Source organism: Muscardinus avellanarius, assembly GCF_963383645.1.
Source record: "Muscardinus avellanarius genome assembly, chromosome: 5".
Taxonomy (NCBI): domain Eukaryota; kingdom Metazoa; phylum Chordata; class Mammalia; order Rodentia; family Gliridae; genus Muscardinus; species Muscardinus avellanarius.
The window spans coordinates 122283626-122308407 of record NC_137790.1 but is presented as its reverse complement, the minus strand read 5'-3'; the positions used below and the strand labels follow the sequence as shown (position 1 = coordinate 122308407).

At 41.0% G+C, this 24782-nt stretch overlaps 1 protein-coding gene across 1 annotated transcript in view; it reads right to left on the bottom strand.

The window, feature by feature from the left end:
- Positions 1-24782, bottom strand: part of GFM1 (G elongation factor mitochondrial 1) — a gene marked incomplete at both ends in the record, with an annotated part of 54176 nt that overhangs the window by 26944 nt on the left and 2450 nt on the right. The window contains 8 exons of the mRNA XM_080695763.1: positions 479-580; positions 3215-3352; positions 6007-6091; positions 6666-6823; positions 12789-12939; positions 15054-15170; positions 17678-17882; positions 18299-18431. Coding sequence (XP_080551889.1) covers positions 479-580; positions 3215-3352; positions 6007-6091; positions 6666-6823; positions 12789-12939; positions 15054-15170; positions 17678-17882; positions 18299-18431 — 1089 coding nt within the window. The remainder of the gene's footprint in view (positions 1-478; positions 581-3214; positions 3353-6006; positions 6092-6665; positions 6824-12788; positions 12940-15053; positions 15171-17677; positions 17883-18298; positions 18432-24782) is intronic.

The window sequence follows — 24782 nt, the reverse complement described above, 5'->3', positions numbered from 1 at the left end:
CAGAGGCAGGCTGCTCCAAGGCGGAATGTCTACCTGTGTCTTGCTTTCTGGGCATGGCTACGTCTCTTATCCTCAAGGTAGACTAAAGGTAACTCTGAAGAAGAAGTTCTCTAGGGAACAGAGGGATGGCCCACTTTCTGGCTGTTGAGTTTAGGAGACTCCACTGGGAAACCTGATGGTAGTGGCAACAGCTCAAGAGGCATCTACAGCAGGAATGCAGATCTCAGGGTGGAGGGCTTAGAGATGCAGTCAGGTGTCATCTACTACAAGACTGTGCAATGACTTTTCTAAGAAAACACAGATAAACACACTTATACAGAACACCTGTCCAAGTGATATTCAAAGAACCACAATGAACCTGATGCCTATGAACTTCGGATAAAGTTCTGCAGTAGTTTTCCTGAAGTAATAAGTGAACTGCACATATACAGGCTTTTGAAATTCAAGTGATGAAAAGCTTTGAAATTGAGTGGCTTACCATAGAAAGGCCACTGTTATCTTTACTGGTGAATGTGTCTCCACTAGCACAGTCAATGCCAAACAAGGCGAAGATGTCTCCAGCGTATACTTCCTCAACATCCTGAAGAAAGAAATGATGCAACATGACCTTTGCAAGTAATGCAAACCAAGACATAACTGAAATATTTACACAATGACTAGATCATACAAACAAAGAATTCCTCACTGTGGCCTCTAGAGAGTGACTGCCATACTAATAGTCAAGACAACACACATCTTCAACAGGTCTTTATTTAAGCCACATCGATAGACAAGATTTTATTCCACATGGAAAACTCAGCGCAATGGCTCCATTCTGTGACTGAAAGACTGACAAAAACACTGGGCCACACAGGGCCTCACTGTTCTAAAGTTACTTCTATGTAATTAAAAAGAACAAAGTCAGGCATAGAGCTGCATGCCTGTAATCCCAATACTTGGGGGGCTGTGACAGGAGGATCTCAGGTCAAATTCACCCTTGAGAACTTAGCAAGGCCCAGTTTCCAAATTTAAAAGGGGGGGCGGTGTAGGGGTGTAGCTCAGAGGTAGACTCCACCTGTGTTCAATTCCCAGCACCATACAAAAATAATAAAAATTAAAAACAAACGTGTCAAGACAATGAGACAATGCATGACATATACATGGAAAAACTACAAAGGAAGTTTTGAAAATAAAAATAGAATCCACTGTTCTAAAATCTTTTAAACTTCTCATAGATACTGGCAGGTAATAAAATATAAGAAAGTCAAGAACCAAGCATTGCTGCCTCCTAGCAATTGTCCCTTTACACTGACAGTTTATGCATAATAACTGTGGTATAAGTGCTCAAGTGTGTCTTTCTCTTATGGTTACATAGCTGTACATATTTCTTTGTATCTGGTCCATGAAACAGCTATTAACAATCACTAATCCCTCTAGCCTGCCCCCTGCTGTCGACCTAGCAAAGAAACAAAGCTGTCCAATTTTGAAACTGCCTGCTCATCCTCCAAGAGATTTGAGTGATGGCCCTAATGAAACCTGTCCAATTCTGCACATAGACTGATACGCTTCTCCAGGAATAAAAGGATGCATTGGGGAAGGTAGGCGCGGGAATACTGCACTCAGTAATCCTGCCAGGGCCTCACCAAAAGGACTACAGAAGGTTGCACAGATACAGAGCTAACTTATATCCCAAGTCAAAGACCAGACTAGACCTTGAGAAGTTTTAAACATTCAGGTGGATTCTGGTACAAATATGACCCTGGAAAGGATTTTGCAATGGGTATGAAAGCTCTAGAGTAAAACAGAGTATTCACACCTGCCATATTTCAAAAGCAAACTCACTGAGCCACATGGAAAATTATGTGTGATTATCATTCTCATCTCTAACAGTTCCACTGCTCTAAATACCTATTATGCTCACTGCAGATCTGAACCAAGTGCTGCATCTTGTGTTCTTAGGGAACTAACTGTCCCTTTTCCTGACACTTGTCTGAGAAAACACAGCTAACTCAGAACCAGTGGTATAAAATGAGTTAACACTACTTGTATGTTTTTGGCACCTTTGTCAAATATCAATTTGCTTTAAGTATGTGGGATTGTTTCTGTGTCTTCTATTCAATTCCATTGGGGTGTGTGTGTGTGTGTGTGTGTGTGTGTGTGTGCGCTCCAATATCATTCTGTTTTTATTACTATAGCTTTGTATTTTTTTTGTTTGTTTTTGGTACTAGGGGTTGAACCCAGAAGCATTCTACCTCCAGGCAACATGCCCAGCCAGATTTTATTTCATATTTGGAAATAAGGGTCTCACTAGTTTGCTGAGAGCCTTGTGAAATTGCCAAGGCTGGCTTCGAACCTGTGATCTTCCTGTCTCAGCCTCCCAAGTCCTGGGATTACAAGCGTGTGCCACCAAGCTCAGCTTTTGTTGTATAATTTGAAGTCAGAAATTGTGGTGCCTTCTGCATGGTTCTTATTGCTGAGAATTATTTTCACTATTCTGGGTCTTCTGTTTTTCCACATGAAGTTTGGACTGATTTTTCTAGCTCTGTGAAGAATGACATTGGTATTTTAAGAGACTGCCCTGAATCTGTAAAGCATTTTTGGTAAAATGGTCATAAGTCATGAAACCAAGAGATGGATTACAAAATTATGGGCTATACACAAAATGGGATTCTACTTAGCAATAAGGATGGACCTGGAGAATATTATGTTAAGTGAAATTAGCCAGTCACAAAAAGTGAAGGGTCATATGTTTTCTCTCACATGGGAAAGCCAGGGAGTAACTGGAATACAAGAGGTACTTTAGATAATGGAGAAACCCCAAAGGAAAGACGGAGAGGTTCTAGGGGAGGACAGCCCTGGGGAGAGGGAAACTAATAAAGAACACACTGCCACTGATGTCGTGTACACATGTGAAGTAACTAATGCACATCTCACATCATGTAGGAGGGAAGGAGAGGGAGTGAGGAGGGAACCGATGGAGGAGGCTCACCAAGTACTGTGTGCATGGACATCCTGTGACATTAAACTACAGGACGGTGTGAGATTACAATTCACCAATAAAAGTATTTAAAGAAGTAGCTTAACATCCACCAATTTGGCTACACCCAAGTCTAGATTAGAGCTGTAACAGAGCTAAGAAAAAAGAAAGAAGAGAGGAATAAATAGATGTCAGACTCAGGAGGAGAGGCAGGTGGGATGCAGGGCAGACCCTCGGCCCACATGGCTCTCAACTTGCCTCCATCATGTCGGCGTGCATGCGCACCAGCCGCTGCACCCGCACTTTCTTCCTCGTCCTCGTGTTGTAGATGGTGTCACCCTTCTTCAGCTCTCCCTGATAATTGCGGATATAAGTTAACTGTCCAAATCGACCTGCCTAGAAGTCAAGATTAGGTATGGCAGGAAGAATAAAAAAGAAACATTAAGAATCAAAATTAAGAAGAAAATTCCCCAAATAATCCAACTACTTTCAATTTTAGCAGTCTATCATATATGCATTCCAGTTTATTATCACAAACTACACCATACTGGCTTTGAACACAAATAAGATAGAGTTGCTCTTAATTCATCTTTTGGTAACACAATCCAAGATACTTTTTATGTTTCCTCTGAGATAAGTTACTAGCAAAATGGAAGTAGCTTTTTGCCTTTTATTATTATTTTTTTTGGCAGTACTGGGAATGGAACCCAGAGGCATTCTACCTTCAAGCTATACCCACAGCCCTATTGCTTTATCCTTTATTTTGAAATAGGGTCTCAGTAAGTTGTGGGGTGCCTCATTAAGTAGCTAAAGCTGGCCACAAACCTGCGATCCTCCTGTCTCAGCCTCTCAAATACTAGGATTACAAGTGTATACCACCACACCTGGCCCTTCTAATATTGTGTCGTAAGTTCAGTTTAATACAAATAAGACATGAAACAAAAGTCAGTTATAATTATTAAAAAGACAACAAAAATACCATGAAAAGTGGCAGGAGCAAACCTATATACCCCCTAAAAATCACATAGAAAATAATGTGGGCAAGAATCCTGAATATACATCCAGCACTGGCCAACTAGTTGCACAAAGAAGTCACCAACTCTCACCAAGTTACTCTTCTGGCTTAATACCATACAATCAAATTCCATCACATTATTAACATGATTAGTGATTTTTAAAATTCATCCAGAGGAATATATAGGTAAAAATAGAAATTTTTCAAAAACGATGGTAATGAGAAGAAACTAACCTTGTCTAGTATAAGAACATTAAGTGTTCAAAGGCTTAAAAAACACAAAATGAGAGCAAATTAGACTTAGTAATCTATATGGTGTAATATCTCAAATGAAAAATATATCAAATAAATGATAAAGGAAGAATGACAAATCAATGATAAATAATGTTCATAAGCCTTTCAAAGGTTAAGAATGAATGACTAGAGCCGGGCGTGGTGGCGCACGCTTGTAATCCCCGCGCTTGGGAGGCTGAGACAGGAGGATCACACAGATTCGAAGCCAGCCTCAGCTACTTAGTGAGGCATTCAGCAACTTAGTAAGAGCCTGTTTCCAAATAAAATCTAAAAATGGTCTGGGAGTATAGCCCGGAGGTAGAAAGCCTCTGGGTTCCACCCCTAGTACCACCAAAAATAATAATAATAATGAATGACTAAAAAGTGATATACTTGACCACATGTTATTAAACCACTAATTTTTTTTTAAAAAGTCAACCCTAAGAGCCAGGCATGATGGCGCACACTTGTAATTACAGTACTTGGAAGGCTGACAGGAGAGTTGCAGGTCTGCAACCAGCCTTAGTTACTGAGTGAGGCTCTCAGCAACTTAGTGAGACCCTGTTTCCAAATAAAAATAGGTCTGGGAGTATAGCCCGGAGGTAGAAAAGCTCCTGGGTTCCACCCAGAGTAACACACACACACACACACACACACACACACACACACACACAAAACAATAACATAAAAACTGAGATAGGACTGGGGGTGTAGCTCAGAGGTATGACCCTAGGTTCAATCTCTAGGACCACACTCATGCTAATAATTATCAATATAATAATAATAAGAACATTGAAAACTGTGACAATGTTTATTAACAGAAGAATATGGGTGCAAGATATATAAGAATTTCATGTACTATTTGTAGCTTTTCTATAAATCTAAAATGCTACGTTTACTTTAAAAAATTGCAGACATCTTCCCACATCAAATATATGCATCTCAAGCTGGGGGTGGTGATACATGTCTGTAATCCGAGTACTGAAGAGGCTGAGACAGGAAGATCACAGGTTTGACAACAGCCTTAGCAAATAGTGAGGCTCTTATCAACCTAGTGAGACTGTTTCAAAATTAAAAGAAAAAAAATAGGGCTGGGGGTATAGCTTAGAGATAGAATGCCCCTGGGTTCTACCCTCAGTACCCAAAGAAAACAAAAATGCACCTCAACATAATATAAGTCTGAAAAATATTCTACTGTGAGGATGTACCTCATTTTATTTAATCAAAATACAATTCCTGCGCATTTTCAACTGTTTATAGGATACCAATTTTATAAGCAAACATAACATGAGCAAGCTGGAGGTGACATGAATACACTACCCTTCATTAGTTCCTTAGGACATATTTCCAAAAGTGAACCCACTGTTATAATATGAAACTCAAAAACAATAATATGAAACTCAAAAACAATATAAATGTCCAATAATCAGAATATTTTAAGCAAATTCTGTATTATGCGGTCATTTACATTGTATAAAAACAAGGACCATACCCACTGTAATAATAAATGAAAAGAATAAGACAAAATGACACAGATATTATGATTTATGTGAAAAAATTATATTTCCTAAGCCATAAAACCAAGAAACAAGAAGGAAATGCATCTAAGAAAAACAAACTGTCAACTTAGTGTCAAGACTCTGGAAATTATTTTCCAAGTCTTTCATAGGGGTATAGAGTCGTTTTGTAATAGGAATAAGAGCCTTAAAAAGGGGGAAAATTTCTACCACTGGCGGTTACATAACATTAGAAAGCAACTTACCTCCAGTTTAAAAGCCAGGCCTACGAATGAATGAGTACTGTCTCTCTTGGAGTCCATTAAGATTTTTTTGGTTTTTTCTGAGTCACTTAAAATAAAAGAAATATAAATCTATGGAGATAAAATACTTAATATTTCTTTTCTATCAATTTGCTTTATCAAAGAGTATTATCTGAGAAAAGCACATGTGCAAAACATGTCTAATTTTATAGACACATAAAATTTCACTGAAAGAGAGAGAGGGGAGTTTTATAGGGTTTAATCATCACATAGCAATGGGACCAGAGCAGACGAAAACCACGGAAATGGTCTGGTAGAGAAAGAAAAATAACTGGTGAGAGATTTAAAAAGAGTCGTTTTCCAAGGTTTAAAAAAAAAAAGACTGAAAATGATTGGCCCCAAACTGAGAAAATGTTCTAATGATAATAACTTTAAGAGACAGTAAAGCAAATCATATTTCTAACTCACAAATAAAGTAAAGCAGGGGAAATGGTCTAATAAACATTTTCTCCATGCCAAAATTGTGACCCGACGAAAACCAGTGGTTGATTTTTGTAAATTATAAAAGGAAAAAAACAAATTTTAGAACTTTTAAAGTCTTTCATGATACATAACTGCTAACGTATTTTTGCTTCAACTAATATTCAATTGCCAAGACTTACTCCTCCTGATGAAGAATAGCGTAATTCTGGACTTCCGATGGATTCGGGAGGTATTCCAAAACAGCATCCAGAAGAGGCTGCACTCCTTTGTTCTTCAAGGCACTTCCCAAAAAGACAGGACTAAATGATCGATTTAGAGTAGCTCTTCGGATTGCAAGCTATAAAAAGAGAAGTGCATAATGAAAAAAAGAAAAGTAATGATTAATATTACATTTTGTGCTTCGGGCCAATCACTAACCAACAAGTGAATAAAATAAACTGATAAATCTTTAAAGTCCTGGCTATCGTGGATACTAAAATCAGGAGCCAGTAATTTAAGGTCAAAATACAGAAAAAAGAAAAAAACATTTCCTAGGAAGTGACTTACTATACAACTGTTTTTTTTTTTTTTTGGTGGTACTGGGGTTCCTGGAAGCCCTTCTTCCTCCGGGCTACACTCCCAGACCTATTTTATATTTTTGAAACAGGGTCTCTTACGCCAGCGCGGCTGGCTTTGAACCTGCACGATCCTCCTGTCTCCGCCTCCCAAGCGCGGGGATTACAAGCGTGCGCCACCACGCCCGGCATATACAACTGTTTTTCACACTCCTAAAATCACTAATTTTCAATTTGGCAAAAAAGCATGTGCAAGCCAACTGCAGTAGGTCACTCCCATAATACCAGGAGTGATCCTAGGTTTTAGGAGAGCTTCTGCAACCTTGTTTCAAAACAAAAAATACTTGTAATTCCAGTATTTGGGAGGTCAGACAGGAGAGATAGGAGGATTGCAGTTCACAGCCAGCCTCAGCTACTTAGTAAGCCCCTTTGCAATTCAGTGAGACCCTATTTCAAAATATAGAATAATAAAAAAGGGGGGGGCCGGAGTATAACTTGGAGGTAGAGTGTCCCTGGGTTCCATCCTCCATACCACAGAAAAAAAGGGGGGGGGGGCTACGGTATAGCTCAGAAGGATAATGCCCCTGGGTTCAATCCTCAGTACTGCACACACAAAAGTACGCATGTACACAGAAAATAGACACATAAAGTAGCACAAACTATATGTTAATAAATGTGTAAAAAAGGGAAAAATAATACATATGAAAAAAAATGATCTCTAGAAAGATACACATAAAACTATTAACTGGTTACCTGTTTTAGGAAGGAGGCAGAAAACAGGCATATGGGAGAGGAGGACAGGATAGATTTTACTGTATTACCTTTGTATACTTTTTAAATGTCTAAATTATATGAAAGCATTATCTATTAAAAATTAATTTAGCTGGGTGTGGTGGCGCATGCTTGTAATCCCAGTATTCAGGAGTCGGAGACCAGAGGATCACGGTTTGCGGACAGCCACAGCTACTTAGCAAGGCCCCTTGCAACTCAGTGAGAGCCTATATCAAAAATAAAAAGAGCTGGGCGCACTGGCTTAAGAGACCCTGTTTCCAAATAAAAATAATGTAAAATCGGTCTGGGAGTGTAGCCCAGAGGTAGAAGGGCTTCCAGAAACTCCAGTACCACAAAAAATAAATAAATAAACAAAAAAATAAAAATAAAAAGACTAGCCGGGCATGGTGGTGCATGCTTGTCATCCCTGCGTTTGGGAGGCTGAAACAGGAGGATCGCACAGGTTCGAAGCCAGCCTCAGCTACTTAGTGAGGCTCTCAGCAACTTAGTAAGACCCTATTTCCAAATAAAATATAAAATAGGTCTGGGAGTATAGCCTGGAGGTAGAAAGCCCCTGGGTTCCACCCACAGTACCACACAAAAATAAAAAATAAATAAATAAACTAAAAAATAGGGTTGGGGGTGTAGCTCAGAGGTACATGCCCCTAGGTTCCATCCCCGGTACCGGAAAATAAAATAAAATAAAATAAATTATTTTAGATGGGTGTGGTGGCGCACGCTTGTAATCCCAGCATTTGGGAGGCTAAGACAGGAGGACTGCAGTTCACGGACAGTGTCAGCTACTTTGTGAGGCCCTTCGCAACTCAGTGAGATCCTGTTTCAGGAAAAACAATTGGGTTGGGGGTGTAGCTCAGAGGTAGAATGCCCCTGAGTTCCACCCCCATAGTGCAAAAAAAAATTATTTTAAAGAATATACACACAAGAAGCCACACAACACAAACCACTCATAAATTTAGGAAGGCAACAGTAGCAGGCTCTATTGTAAGCACTCTAGGTCCCTCTTCAAGCCTGTGCAGCCCTCAGAGAGCACACAGCAGACTTTGCTCTTGTAGGAGGAAGAGGCCAACAGCAATGCTGTGGTCACAACCTGACACTGCAGAAGTATGGAGGCAATAAACAATTACTTCTCAGTTCTCATGAAAACACAGAAAGTAAAAAAAAAAAAAAAGAAAATTGTTCTCCCTGAAAGCTTAGATCAAAAGGGGCAGCCAAGAGCTAGGCGTGGTGGCGCACGCTTGTAATCCCAGCATTTGGGAGGCTGAGACTGGAGGATGAAGGTTCGAGGACAGCCTCAGCTGTGTAGTGAGGCCCTCCGCAACTCAGTGAGACCTGTCTCAAAATAAAGAATAAAAATAGGGCAGGGGGTGTAGCTCGGAGGTCGAATGCCCCTGGGTTCCATCCCCAGACCCGCCAAAAAAAAAAAAAAAAAAAAAAAAAAAGAGCAGCCACAATGTCTAAAGACCAACACAAGCCGGCCACGACGGTGCGTGCTAATATCCCTGTACTTGGGAGGCTGAGACAGGAGGATTGCAGGTTTGTGGCCAGCCTTACCTACTTAGTAAGACCTTAGTGAGATCCTGTTTCAAAATAAAGAATGAGATGTAGGGCTGGGAGTACAGCTTAGAGGTAGAATGCCTCTGGATTCAATTCCCAGTACAAAAAAAAAAAAAAAAAAAAAAACACAATAAAGGTAGGATCACAGTTGAGCACAAGAGGCTATAAAAAGGAAAAATATGCCAGTTGTGGTGGTGCATGCCTGTAATCCCAGTACTTGGGAGGCTGAGACAGAGGACTGCAGGTTCAAGGACAGCCTCATCAATTTAGTGAAGCTCTCAGCAACTTACTGACGCCTTGTTTCAAAATGAAAAATAAAAGCTGGACATGGTGGTGACACTTGTACTCCCAGTGCTTGGGAGGCTGAGACAGGAGGATCACAGAGGTTTGAAGCCAGCCTCACCTACTTAAGAGAGGCTCTCAGCAACTTTGTGAGACCCTGATTCCAAATAATGTATAAAACAGGTCTGGGAGAGTAGCCCGAAGGTAGAAAAGCCCCTGGGTTCTATCCTCAGTACCACAACAAATAAGTAAGACTAAAAGAATAGGGCTGGGGTTGTAGCTTGGAGGCACACTGACCCTAGGTTCCATCCCTGATACTGCAAAAAATAAAATAAAATAAAATAAAATAAAATAAAATAAAATAAAATAGGGCTGGGCATATAGTTCAGAGGGAGAATGCCCCTGGGTTCAATGCCCAGTATGCTACCCCCCCCAAAAAGGGAAAGGAAAACATATTCAAGGGAAGTAGGCAATTACTACTTGAAACGATCCTAAACACTTTCATTTGCTCCTCTTGAGAGGAACCAGGTCACTCAGTAGCCACTTTGTCTTATATGACCAAAAAATATTTGGTCACATTTATTTTATGTCTACAAAACAAAAAAACTTGTAAGAGTGGTAAATAGAAGGGAAAAAAATCAAAACAATCTCTAAAACCAGTGCTAATCAAAGCCTTAGTTTACCAAAATATAATCATATTCACATTTGAAAGTTGCTACTTTCCATTATCTAGTACCTCCTCTGTTGTTAGTTTCTTTAGGAACAGACACTAAAGCATATCATATATGCTGTGCAGCATGGAGCAAGTACAGCAAGACTACGACTCTCCACAGAACGACCTGCTAGAGTGGCTGGCCCTGGGCTGGTATCTGGGAATGTGGATTTGGGAGGTACCCATTATTCTCTGAACTGGAAGGACAGTTCTCTGTGCCTGTACTTGTTCGACAGCATGCTGTGTGCTAACCACCTACTTTCCTTCTGGGACTCTGAACTTTGGATACATGCTAGTTAGAGGGTCTATGTAACTAGCATACAATAAAAACCATGGGCACTGAGTTTGAAGCATGATTCCCTGGTGGATGACATCATGGGGCTGTCATGGCACCTGCAGGACTCCATGGGGAGAAGACTCTGGAGGCTCGCGTATGGTTTCCTGTGGACTTCGTTTCCCATGCCTTTTCTCTTTGCTGAGTTTGCTTTTACTGGAATAAATCATAGTCATGACAATCATCTGCTGAGTCCTGTGTGTCCTACTCAATCACTGAGCCTGGGAGTGGGAGTGAAGAGCCCTGACACATTCCCTTCAACACATAAGCATCTCTCTACATGGTGGCTCCCTGGAAAACACTTCCTGGATTTAGGGCTAGACCTCTATCTACCCACAGGAGCTCCCTACTCATCAGGGATATGAGACGAAGTCTTACACACTAATCCCTTATCTGATCTCTGTAAGTGCATAAGTGGCTTGGGAAAATTAACATTGGCTAATCGGTCTTTTAATTGTAGTAAAATAAACATAAGATAAAATTTACCATTTTAATCACTTAAGTGTACAGTTCAGTTCTACTAAGTACATTCACAATGTTGTACAACCATCACTACTATCATTCTTCACATTCTTTTTCACCTTCCCACACTAACTCCATATTCACTAAACAATAAACAACTTCCCGTTAAACTCTCCCCACAAGCCCTGGTTAAGACTACTGTACTTTCTATTTCTATGAATTTGATCATTCTAAGTATCTCATGTAAATAGAACCATAACAATATTTGTTTTGAAATATGACATTTTTCACTTAGAATGTCTTCAAGATTCAACCATGTTGAAGCATATATCAGAATCTCATTCGGAGCTGAGCATGGTGGCCCAAGCTTGTAATCCCAGTACTTGAAAGGCTGAGACAGGAGAATCACAGGTTCGAAGCTGAAGCCTCAGCAACTTAGTGAGACTCTTAGCAACTTAACGAGATCCTGTTTCCGAATAAAAAACAAAATAGGTCTTAACGTGTAGCCAGGAAGTAGAATGCCCTTGGATTCTAACCTCAGTATCACAAAAACAAAACAAAAAAACCCTCATTCCTCTTACACCACATTTTGTTTATCCACTCATTCATTAATGGACGTACGGATTGTTTCTAGCTTCTGGTTATTGTGTATAGTGCTATTATAATCATTTATGTTAAACTACTTGAGACCCTTCTTTCTTTGGGGTATATTCCCAGAAAGAATGGCTGGATCATATAGTAGTTCTATGCTTAATTTCTTGAGTGACTACCACACTGTTTCCCACAGTGGCGATACCTTTTTACATTCTCATCAGAAATACACAAGGGTTCTAAGTTTGCCACATCCTTGCCAGACCGTTTTCGATTTGGTTTTGTTTTGTTTGGAATAAGACCCATCCTAACAGGTATGAAGTAGTGTCTCATTATGGTCCTGATTTGTATTTCCTTAGTGACCAGTGATGTTTAGCACCTTTTCCTGCATTGACTATTTGCATATCTGCTTTGGAAAAATGTTTTTTCAAAAATTACTTTTCAGTCTTAAACAACAATCTTCTCCTTATTTCTATACAGCTGAACAATCCAGTCAATGAATAGATAAGACTTTATGTAATGTCTTGAAACATTACAGCAACATAACTACCAACAGTCTGTAAACATTTAGCAATCTCATCTCTTATGCTGTCTTTTGTTTTAATACTGGAGCATTCTACCTCTGATCTAGATCCCTAGTCTTTTTTTTTTTTTTTTGGAAACAGGCTCTAAGTTGCTAAGGCTGGCTTCAAACCTGCACTTCTCCTGTCTCAGCCCACCAAGAACTGAGAATAGGGGTGTGCTCCACCACACCCAGATTTCTTAGGCTGTCTTATGGCTGTAACTTTTTTTTTTTCTTTTTCAATATGGATATACCCAAGAGGCTGTTTTAGTATTTTTTCTACAACAATCTCTTTTATTTAAAGATATTAGATGACTCCACTTCCAAAAGCACAGTATGACATGTCAAGCATTATTCATGGAAGACAATTATATTGAAGCCCATGCATAAGAGAATCATTTTATATCCCTACAAATAAAAAAAATCTCATTAATATATTACTTATTTGAGAGCACCTACCTTTAAGTCAGAAACAGAGGGAACCTTCTCCTCTAAGAACAGCTCCCCCAGCTGCTCGTCTGAGTTGGCAACGCACTCGATCAGCTCCTGCCGGTGCTCTGCAGCCACCGCCCTCAGGTCAGCGGGAATCTCACCATATCGAACATTCTGACTAAGAGATGGTTTATTTTAGTACTTTATCCTTATATATAAAGCACCAATGGAAAAGACAGGATTAATAGCTTTATTTTTGGGAAGAAAAGCTATGATATATTTCAAATGGCAAGTAAGACTATTAATAAAAGGTGATCACATAATTTTCCAAACAAGATATACTAATTTGTGATAAGTGATACAATATGACACTAACGTCAATCTGACATTAGCCTTCCACTATTTTAGTAGCTATATAGGCAAAAGTCATAAATACAATATATAAAACTAAGAAATATTTTATTTGATATTTAAAAACAGTATGAAAAACTTTCAGGTTACTTAAAAAAAGAAATTAGGGCAAAAAAATAATTTTTTCAGAAAACACATTCTTACGTTAAAAAAAGAAAAAAGGACGCCGGGCGTGGTGGCGCACGCTTGTAATCCCCGCGCTTGGGAGGCGGAGACAGGAGGATCGCGCAGGTTCGAAGCCAGCTGTGCTGGCGTAAGAGACCCTGTTTCAAAAATATAAAAAAAAAAAGGTCTGGGAGTGTAGCCCGGAGGAAGGAGGGCTTCCAGGAACCCCAGTACCACCAAAAAAAACAAACAAAAAAAACAAACAAAAAAAACAAACAAAAAAAAAAGAAAAAAGGACAAAAAATGTTAATTTTGTAATTAAGATTGTAATTATATTATATATATTGTAATTATTGTAATTATAGAAAATAATTATTAACATCCTAAAGACACTTCAGAGTCTTTGGAGCTTAGTTTCATCCCTCCTGGTTGAGCTCTTTTTTTTCCTTTGGTCTTGGGCATCGCACCCAGGGGCATTCTACCTCTTAGCTAACCCCCAGTCCTATTTAATTTTGAAACAGGGTCTCTCTCTAGGTTGATGAGAAGCTCACTACTTGCTGAGGCCGCCTCTAACTTGTGATCCTCCTGTTTCAGTCTCTCTAGTACTGGAATCACAAGTGTGTATCACCACACCTGGCTGAAACCTTTTTTTTTTTTTTTAATGGGGCTGGAGGTGTAGCTCAGAGGTAGAACAACACCTCTGGGTTCAATCTCCAGTACCCCCCCACACACACACACACAAAAAGAGCTTGTTAACACACATATTTCAAGTCCACCACCAGAGATTCTGATTCAGGAGATCTAGGACAGGGACTAGAATCTATATTTCTGGAAAGTTCCAGGCGATGCGTTGATGTTGCGTATCTACAAGTCCCAGTTTGAGACTGATGTACAATGTGGGGAGCCAGCGCAGCAGTCTTCCTGAGGACTGCAGTCTGGCAGGTGGAGGCGGAGGGACAGCACTGGTCAGTGAACTGTAGAGTTTGTCCTCATCGTCCAGCCTATAGCAGGAAGAGGGCTTAGTGGACAGATGCCTGAAATTCCAGATATTTGGGAGGTTGAGGCAAGAGGATCAAAAGCTGGAGTTCAGCTGGGGCAACTTAGTGAGATTTTGTCTTAAATAAAATAGAAAGGGCCGGGGATATAGCTCAGTGGGTGAGTGCTGCTTGCTGAGCACTTTTTATCTTTGTAATCCCATGAAATAGAGAAAATACTTTTTTTTTTTTTTTTGGTGGTACTGGGGTTCCTGGAAGCCCTTCTACATCTGGGCTACACTCCCAGACCTATTTTTATTTGGAAACAGGGTCTCTTAAGCCAGCACGGCTGGCTTCAAATCTGCGCGATCCTCCTGTCTCCGCCTCCCAAGCATGGGAATTACAAGTGTGCGCCACCACGCCTGGCAAAGCAAATACTTTTAATACTTATATTTTCTCCTAATTTTTATCACAAAACTCAAACATAGTAATGCTTCTGTAAGTCCACAGAATGAATGAACCAATAAATAAACACGTGGAAAAAGATATTACTAGCAAATTGAAGGCCTCCTTCTAGTACTCTATGAATAATAATTATGAGATAGGCCCACAAAAGTAGCATTCTCTCTCAGAATGCATACTAGGAAAGCAACTAGGAAGATAGCATTAAAATAAAAACCATATTAGAGAAAATCTTCCAGGTACATTTCAAAAAGATGTATTCTATGATTAAAGAACTTGTCATTTCCTCTTTGATGTTTTTTAAAATATAAAATTGTAATAGTGTATTTTTAGCACTTACCCAAAGTCTCCATCAAAATAGATAGCTCGCTCCTCAATAAGATCTATAACACCTTGAAAGTTGCCCTCCAAGCCAATAGGGATCTGCACAAATGCTGCATTGTGATTTAGTTTAGACCTGAAAGTAAAAATACCTTTATGACCTCTTTTCTTCTCTCAAAATGCTCTTGAAATAACAAAAATACAAATAAATCAACGAAGCCGGGTGCACTGGCGCACGCTTGTAATCCCAGCATTTGGGAGGCTGAAACGGGAGGATCGCGGTTCACAGCCAGCCTCAGCTACTTGGTGAGGCCCTCTGCAACTCAGTGAGACCCTGTTTCAAATTAAAGAATAAAAAATAGGGCAGGGGGTGTAGCTCGGAGGCCCCTGGGTTCCAGTCCCAGACCCGCAAAAAATTGATTAATTAAATATTAGATAAATAAACGAGACGTCGTAGAAATGCAAAGAGTCTGATCAGCACATCAGAAGAGAAGAAAAACAGCTGAGAACAACCTACCAACCCACCTCAAGGAGCTCAGGAAGCTAGAACCCATTTAATAAGCAACAAAAGAGCTCCAGGAGATGTTTCCTGTCAGGTCTCTAACACACCGAGTCAGGAGCAGAAGGGAAGAACATGTGAATGGTCAGCTGGTTGGAAACTAAGGCGCAGTGGACAGCTGAGCCTGCCTCTCTCCTCAGCTCAACTGATAGCAAAACTGAGTGCAGCTATCCAAGAGGCCGCCTCTACAGAAAACTCAGTGGACATTAAAGCCAGACACAGGTTAGCAGCTTGTACCCAGACCAGGCAAAACAACTGAACAGAAACTGCACTTTCACAAGAGGGTTCTCACTGGAGAAGTGTGCTCCAGCAGCCATTGTCTTTTAGGCTTCAGACCTTCACGTATACCAATGGAGAGAAATTTAAGAATCATTAAGTATTTGAAGGAAACCAATAGCTTGCCAGAGGAGCATGAACTCAAGAAACAGTACTAGCATCTAAAAGGAGAGTTACTAAGCCAGGCATGGTGGAGCACGGATGTAATTACAGTACTTGAGAAGTTGAGACAGGAGGATCACAGATTCAAGGCCAGCCTCAGCAACATAGTGAGATTCTGAGCAACCTAGGGAGACGTGCTTCAAAACAAGCATAAAAAGGGATAGGGGTAGAGCTTAGAAGTAAATACTCCTAGTTTCAATCCCCAGTAAAACACACACACACACACACACACACACACACACACACACACACACACAGTTACAAAGAGGAAAAAAATTAAGTTTAAAGATCTGAAAAGTAACCAACTCATATTAAAAGTGTTGTAATAAAGAAAAAAGTTTTTGGAAATTACGATTGCTGACTTTTTAAAAGCTAAATTACATAATAAAAACATAGATTAGCAACAAATTCAGGAGCTAGAATATTAACCTCAAGTGTTCTCATGAGCCAGGCATGGTGGTGCACCAGCTATTTAATCCTAGAACTCAAAAGGCTGAAACAGGATGATTATAAGTTTGCAGGCAGAAACAGCAACTTATAGTGAGGCCCTACACAACTTAGTGAGATCCTACTTCAAAAATAAAAAATAAAATAGGGCTGGAGGTAGAGCTCAGAAGCAGGTTCCTGGGTTCAATCTACACACACACACACACACACACACACACACACACACACGGGGTCTCATGATCCCATACAAATGAGGATAGAGAAGTATGAAAGTACGATAGGAAAGTGAGGACATGAAGGCCAAATCCAAATGCTCCAAAATCTGCTTTGTGAGTTACAAACTGAGAAACAGACACAGCAGGGAGCAAAGGAAGATCCAAATTAACCACATAATGCTGAAAGAGTCTTCTTTGAATTCAGAAAAAGACTTGGTGGAAAGAATCCATCTATTACCAAGCATGAGTAAAATAAAGACAAAAAGTGAGAGTGTTTAGTTTTTACCAAGAAAATATTATAAATACTAAAGAGAAAAACATCACTTTCACATTCTCAAATACACTGCTTTGGCAGTGTTTTTTTTGTTTTTTTGTTTTGTCACCAGATGCATCACTCATGGCCTATTTACTACCACAAACTTTACCAGCTACATCCCCCAGCTCTGCCTTGTGAAACGAGTAGGACCCTGCAGCTACAGCCACACAGCCACAGAAAGTGAAAGTGAGGCTCCTACTCTCTTTAAAGGGCAGGTGAAATATGTTGCACACAAGGTAGAATGCTATAAATACCACTGGGTTATATGGGTGCAAAAAATTACAATTATCCTAGCAAGTACTTTATTATCTGACAGCATTCTACTTAAGGACGTTAATTAAAATCTCTAAGGGTTAAAGCCAAAAATGATCTTCTACGTTTGTCTTAAATATAGTGCAAAGTATTTTTAGAATCTACTTTACATTGTGACTTCTCTAGACAAATACATAAATTTCCAGATTGTTTCTTGAAGTCACCTTCAACCTTCAAATTTAAGTTATATTTTCACCATTTTACAGACAAAGCAGCTGCTGAAATTGTACCATGAACCCAAACTACTGAACATAGTATTTCATTTACCAAGTGACTTACATAAATGTTTTCAACAAAAGAGAAGTTTAAGGATAAAGCTTAGTAACTGTCTGAACCATCCTTCTCAAGCTCTGTACCTCATCTGCTGCAGGGCCCTGGCCGGGTTGGAGCCCTGTCGGTCCAGTTTGTTAATGAATGTTAAAAATGGAACATTGTAGCGCTTCATCTGCCTATTGACAGTCAAGGTCTGGCACTGCACTCCTCCAACTGCACAGAGGACCAGGATGGCTCCGTCCAGCACTCTCAGTGCCCTCTCAACCTCTATTGTGAAGTCCACGTGGCCTGAAGGAGACACAGCAGCATGTGAGGGTAGTAAAGATGTGTCGGAATTTTTAATACATGCTCTATAAGTTTCTGTAGCTCTGCTAATGACCTAACTTTTCTAGGTAGAAAAAAATAAAAAATTCCTGAGCTCACCATCATCAGGCCCAGGGCCCAACAAGATCACATCTAGAAAATATTAGGGAAGGGGCAAGTGTGGAATCAGGTGAAATGTGTAAAGGGCAAACCCTTACCACTCACACTTATCTCCACTGTCTTTCAAGGAAACTACACAAGAGTCAAGACTCTACGTTCCACATCTGTTTTCTCATCTGTCTTCATTGTTAGGCTTTTTACTTTTGATATGGGTCAGAGTAGGACAAACTAAATGGGCTTTTTTCAAAAGAAGCGACAGTAAAACCAAGAACCTCACTCACCAGGAGTATCTATAATGTTGATATTGACATCTTTCCACATGGTGTATGTAGCTGCTGACTGAATTGTGATTCCTCTTTGTCTTTCTAGTTCCATGGAATCCATGACAGCACCAACTCCATCTTTACCTTTCACCTAAAACAAAAAAAAAGCACAGCAATTCAGACTTTGGTCCCTGCATCTCAATAAAAAAGAAATCTTTACTGAAATGAAAACAGATTGTTAACTTACACAATTTTCAGGTAAGTCTAATTGTCAAACCACACCATCTCATAGAACAGTTAACTGATGATAGGTTTTGCCTTAACTGCCAAAAACCCTTTTTCATTAATGTCCCCAGCAACTGCTAAGGCAGGAAAGCAGCCCGGTCTCAGAACCATCCTCAGCCCCTATGTACTATTTCTGCCTACCAGCCTTGTGTTAGTACACAAGTAGATTTTCAGAAAATAGATCTTTTCCAGCTATACTCCATTTGAATTCAGAGAAATCACTGGGAAGGATATGGCTTTGAAAGTGTAAGTTTATTAGATGCACATGCACACACACACACACACACACACACACACACACACACACCTCTTATGGTACTGGGGATCAAACCCAGGGGCATTCTACCTCTGAGTTACACTCCCAGTCCTGGTTTTGTTTTGTTTAGAAACAGGGTCTCATTAGGTTGATGAAAGTCTCACTATTTGCTGAGGATGTCCTCAAACCTGTGATCCTACTGCCGTCTCGGCTTCCCAAGTTATGGGATTACAAGCATGTACCACACCTGGCTGAAGACATTTTAAACTGGAAAGTTAAGTTACTAAAAAATGTCTTCAGGATAGCTTCAAGATTTTTTTTTCTTTCTTTCTTTCTTTTTTTTTTTTTTTTTTTGCATTACTGGGGATTGAACCCAGGGGCATTCTACCTTGGAGCTATATCCCTAGCCCTATTTTTTATTCTTTATTTTGAAACAGGGTCTATTTTTTATTCTTTATTTTGAAACACTAAGTTGCAGAGGGCCTAAGTAGCTGAGTCTGGCCATGAACCTGTGATCCTCCTGTCTTAGCCTCTCAAGTACTAGGGTTATAAGTGTGTGCCTCTAGCCTGGCTAGTTCTAAGATTTTTTTTTTATTGGTGCACTGTATTCATACATCATAATGGGATAAAAATAATACTTTTGTAGACATACATGCACACATCGCCCAGTTAGCCCCTACCCGATCCCCACCCCATCCCCTCCCCATCCCTCCTTCCCATGCTTGGCTTAGTGGCTGACATCTAGTATTATAGCAATTTATCCAATATTAATGTTGATAATCTCACAGAACAGTTTCATTTGTCTGATACCTAGCTTTTGATGACTTAAAGATAACATTTCAATATTTCTTTTTGCTTTCTTTCTTACCAGAGAATATTTTTCTTTTTTAAGGTGAAACTATCATATATTTATTTATTTTTCACAAAAATCTATCCTAATATGGAATATGAACTCTAGATACCCAAAATGATCTTGAAAAAGAACAAAGCTAGAAGATGTATATTTTCTGATTTCAAACCATATAAAGCTACAATAATTGAAACAGTGTAGTACTGTTATAAAGGCAGATATATAAACCATTAGAATTAAATAAAAGCCTACAGATAAATTCTTCCATATATTGTCAAGTTATTTTTGACAAGGTTTCCACGAACATTTGGTGGAGGAAATAATTATCTTTTAACTTAATATTGTTGAAAAATAATAATTACATGAAAAAGAATAAAATTGGACCCTTAACCTAACACCATATACAAATATTAACTCAAAATAGATAAAAGACCTAAATATAAATCTTAAGACTATAAACTTTTAGAAGAAAATCTGGGTCATAAAACCTTACAACATTGAAATTGGCAGTGATTTCTTGGATATGATTTCAATGGCACAGGCAACAAAAGGGTAAACAAACTCCCTAAAAAAATAAAAAACATATTGTATATCCAAAGATAATGTAAACCGAGTTAACAGTTACTAATAGATTGGATAAAATATTTCCAAATGCTATATCTGAAGGTATATTAATATTCCAACTAGAAATCCTAAAAGTTATCAACAATAAAAGCAAACAATACAACTTAGAGATAGGTAAAAGACTAACATAAATAATGAATCTCCACAGATAACCAATCTTAGCTGTCTGTTGGATAGAAAATCTTGTTTCTCTGGTTCTGGTGTGTGTTACCTATTTCTTCTTTGTAGTTAATCTCTTTGAGTAGTTTCTCTAGCGCTGGTTTTGAAGACATAAATTCCTTCAGTTTCTGTTTGTCATGGAAGCTTCTTATTTCCCCATCTAATTTGATAGAAAGTTTTGCTGGGATAGAAATTTTTGGCTGGAAGTTGTTTTCTTTCAGAGTTTGGAATATGTTACTCCAAGCCCTTCTGGCTCTCATGACTTGGTTTGGGAAGTCTGGAGTGATTCTAATTGGTTTGCCTCTGAATGTCACTTGGCCCTTTGTTTTTGTTGCCTTTAAGATTCTCTGCTTGGCTTCCACATTGGTCATTTTGACAATTATGTGGCGTGGGGATCCTCTTCTCCAATCCTGTCTAAAGGGAGTTCTATAAGTTTCCTGGACCTGTGTATTGACCTCTTGCTCTATGTTTGGAATTTTTTCTGCTATTATTTCTTTGAAGATATTACTTATTGTTGGGGCCCACTCGGCAGGACCGAGGTGGCACCCAGGCTTGTTGCCAGCGTGGACTCAAGATGGCGCCTGGGCTTGCAGCCAAGTCACGAGGCTCACGAGGCTGGCGGTGCCCTGAGCCTGCGCAGTGAGCCCTATCAGGCGCCTTACGGATAATTAGTGACGCAACGCCTCGTGCTACCACCTGCCCGCCCAGGAGAAGGTTAAAAAGCGCGCATGCCCTAGCGGGGAAGAAGGAGAAGGAGCTAAGAGGGTTGGTGGACAGGAAGAGCGGTTCCTTGGCGGACTGCTCCGGGCTCCGAGCTGGGACGGACATGTTCACAAAGCCACCATTGTGACCGGTGTGTGCTGCAGCAGAGACGTAGAGTGCCACAGAGGAGGGTTGGTGGAGTGATGAGGGAGGAGATAGAAGACTGATGTTGTTTTTACCTGAGAGGGCGTTGAGAGAGCATTAAAGAGGAATGGTAACTGTATAAGAACCTGGGGTAATAAAACTGCTTGAGGAAGATCGTGTAAGAGTCGTCGCTGCGCGCGACAAGTGGTGGCCCGTACGGGGACCTTCGCTTTGATCAGAACCTCGGCAGTCCAGGGCAGCCGGCTGGTAAGTACTCCTTGACTCCGAAAAGGGAGGAGGAGGCTCCGTTTACGGAGGGTTATTTTCCCCGATCAAAGGGGGCTCCATTAAGGAGGATATTTTTTAAATAAGGCTCGCGGATAAGCGAGGCTCGCGGAAAAGCGAGGGACAGCGCTGTATTTTCCCCGATCAAAGGGGGCTCCATTAAGGAGGATATTTTTTAAATAAGGCTCGCGGATAAGCGAGGCTCGCGGAAAAGCGAGGGACAGCACTGTATTTTCCCCGATCAAAGGGGGCTCCATTAAGGAGGATATTTTTTAAATAAGGCTCGCGGATAAGCGAGGCTCGCGGAAAAGCGAGGGACAGCGCTGTATTTTCCCCGATCAAAGGGGGCTCCATTAAGGAGGATATTTTTTAAATAAGGCTCGCGGATAAGCGAGGCTCGCGGAAAAGCGAGGGACAGCGCTGTATTTTCCCCGATCAAAGGGGGCTCCATTAAGGAGGATATTTTTTAAATAAGGCTCGCGGATAAGCGAGGCTCGCGGAAAAGCGAGGGACAGCGCTGTATTTTCCCCGATCAAAGGGGGCTCCATTAAGGAGGATATTTTTTAGTGTAAGCAAGTTAGAGAATCGGGCTGGTCCTGATTCGACTCCCTCTCCTAATCCGCCACCATAGATGGAAGACACCTGAGGTTAGTTGGAAAAGGCGCCTAATGTGTAAAGGATAGGTCAGAAGATTAGTTCCTAACGTAAGAGTTGTAAACTGCTGCTTGGTACTGTAGAGATGAGTTGTTTTCTTTAAGATCTTTGGGGAATTATTTCTACTTTCCCTCTTCCTTTACCTTGGTTAATGATAGTTTAGGTTGTTTTATTGATACCTGTTTTCTGACTTTCTGCTATGCTTCTATGCACCCTTGGAGACTTTGGAATTTCTGCTCTTATTGCTGTAATTGTGGCCTCTGTGGCCGTGGCAGTTATTGCAACCACTATAAATGCTCTATCCTCACATGTGGCTGCTGGCATGGCTCAGCAAGCTCAATTATCTGGACTATATGTATAACGTATGTGCAGTATCAGAATTTCTCCCATGCAGGCAATTTGTTTCGTCAATTAAGCAAGACGCTTCTAGGAACTTGGAGCCGTGAATTTGAACACACCATGATTGAGCTATGAGGATCCATCGCTGCAATTAATTCTACCCGCGTGGAAATCGCCACAGTACAACAATGAATGGACTTAATACACGGAACATTGGGTTTTTTAAAAGACTGGGGTGGCATGGCGTTCTGGGCATTCTTGCTGGTGGTAGCATGATGTTTCATGGTTGGATATATCAGGCGAACTCGACAACGCACACTGCAACAACAGCGCATATTGGTGCAAGCTATGGCAGCCCTTGAAGCTGGCTTATCTCCCCATGTATGGCTCAGTATGCTGGATCGGTAGTCAGTGACGGGTAAGATCGTCCCCGGGACCTTTCAACCTAAGACAGGGAAACAATCATGCTATTGTTCTCCCAATGACGGGTAAGAATGGTCCTTGAGGGTCGGCAACCTAAGACAGGCACGATCCCGAGCCTTATTTTAATAAAACAAAAAGGGAGATATGTTGGGGCCCACTCGGCAGGACCGAGGTGGCACCCAGGCTTGTTGCCAGCGTGGACTCAAGATGGCGCCTGGGCTTGCAGCCAAGTCACGAGGCTCACGAGGCTGGCGGTGCCCTGAGCCTGCGCAGTGAGCCCTATCAGGCGCCTTACGGATAATTAGTGACGCAACGCCTCGTGCTACCACCTGCCCGCCCAGGAGAAGGTTAAAAAGCGCGCATGCCCTAGCGGGGAAGAAGGAGAAGGAGCTAAGAGGGTTGGTGGACAGGAAGAGCGGTTCCTTGGCGGACTGCTCCGGGCTCCGAGCTGGGACGGACATGTTCACAAAGCCACCATTGTGACCGGTGTGTGCTGCAGCAGAGACGTAGAGTGCCACAGAGGAGGGTTGGTGGAGTGATGAGGGAGGAGATAGAAGACTGATGTTGTTTTTACCTGAGAGGGCGTTGAGAGAGCATTAAAGAGGAATGGTAACTGTATAAGAACCTGGGGTAATAAAACTGCTTGAGGAAGATCGTGTAAGAGTCGTCGCTGCGCGCGACAACTTATCCCTTTGGTTTCACCTTCTTTTCCCTCCTCTATTCCAATTATTCTTAGGTTAGCTCTCTTAAAATGGGCCCATATTTCTTCAATGTCAGATTCCTGCTGTCAGATTTTTTTTTCTAAATTAGAAACTGCGTTCATTTTTTTAATGATCTTCTTCTAAGATCAATATTCTATTCTCCATGTGGTCTAGTCGGTTGTTTGTACTTTGAATTGAGGCCTTTACTTCATTAATTGCATCCTTTATCTCTTTTTGGCTCTCTCTGAATTCTTTTCAAAACATCTCTATTATTTCTACAGTTATTTTCCTGATTTGATCTTCTAGAAATCTCTGAATTTCTGTTTTATCAGGTTCTGATGTTGTGGAGTTGTGGGCATTCATTGCTCCATTGTTATTCCTCTTTCCCATGATTTCAGAAGTTTGTGCCTTCTCTGGGTTCTTCCCTTGGGTCACTACGCCTTCACTTAAGGTGCTCTGGATCTCGAGTCTGTGGTATCTCGGTCCCCACTACTCCTGTACTGGGTTGTATCGCAGAGTCTCAGACCCAGGGAGTCAATCGAAGCTGCTTTAGACCATGTGGGGTGCCAGGTTGGGCGTTCTCCTATGGTGTGATATCTCTACCACCGCCACTCCCCCACTGGGTCAAGTCCCTGGGAGTATAGTACTGGGATTTCTCCTCCAGGGCCCGCAATTTGACTCACTGTTGTTGAGGGGGCAGATGGAGCTGTAGTGGACTCGGTGAATTCGCGGCTGCGGCTGCCGCTGCCGGTGACAATATGGCACTGCTGTCACACCCTTGGCTGTGAGGCTGGTGTATTTTTTTTCTGTTTTTGAACTCCGCTCTGAGTCCCTGCAAGGTGTGCTGAGCCCAGCCCCTGGGAGCTTTAGATGCTCCCTGTGCTGAGAAATCTGCCAAATTCCTCCTGGTTGATCCGCAGTGGCTCAACTCGGCTCGCTGTCCGCCACTCCTCTCTGGAGCTTGGTGGGCTGTTGAGTGCGTTGGTCTGGTGCCGTCCGGTGAACTCGCCGCTGCCGCCAGCAGTATGGCGCTACTGCCGTGTCCTCAGGGGTGAGGCGTATGTATCTCCTCGGTGGCTC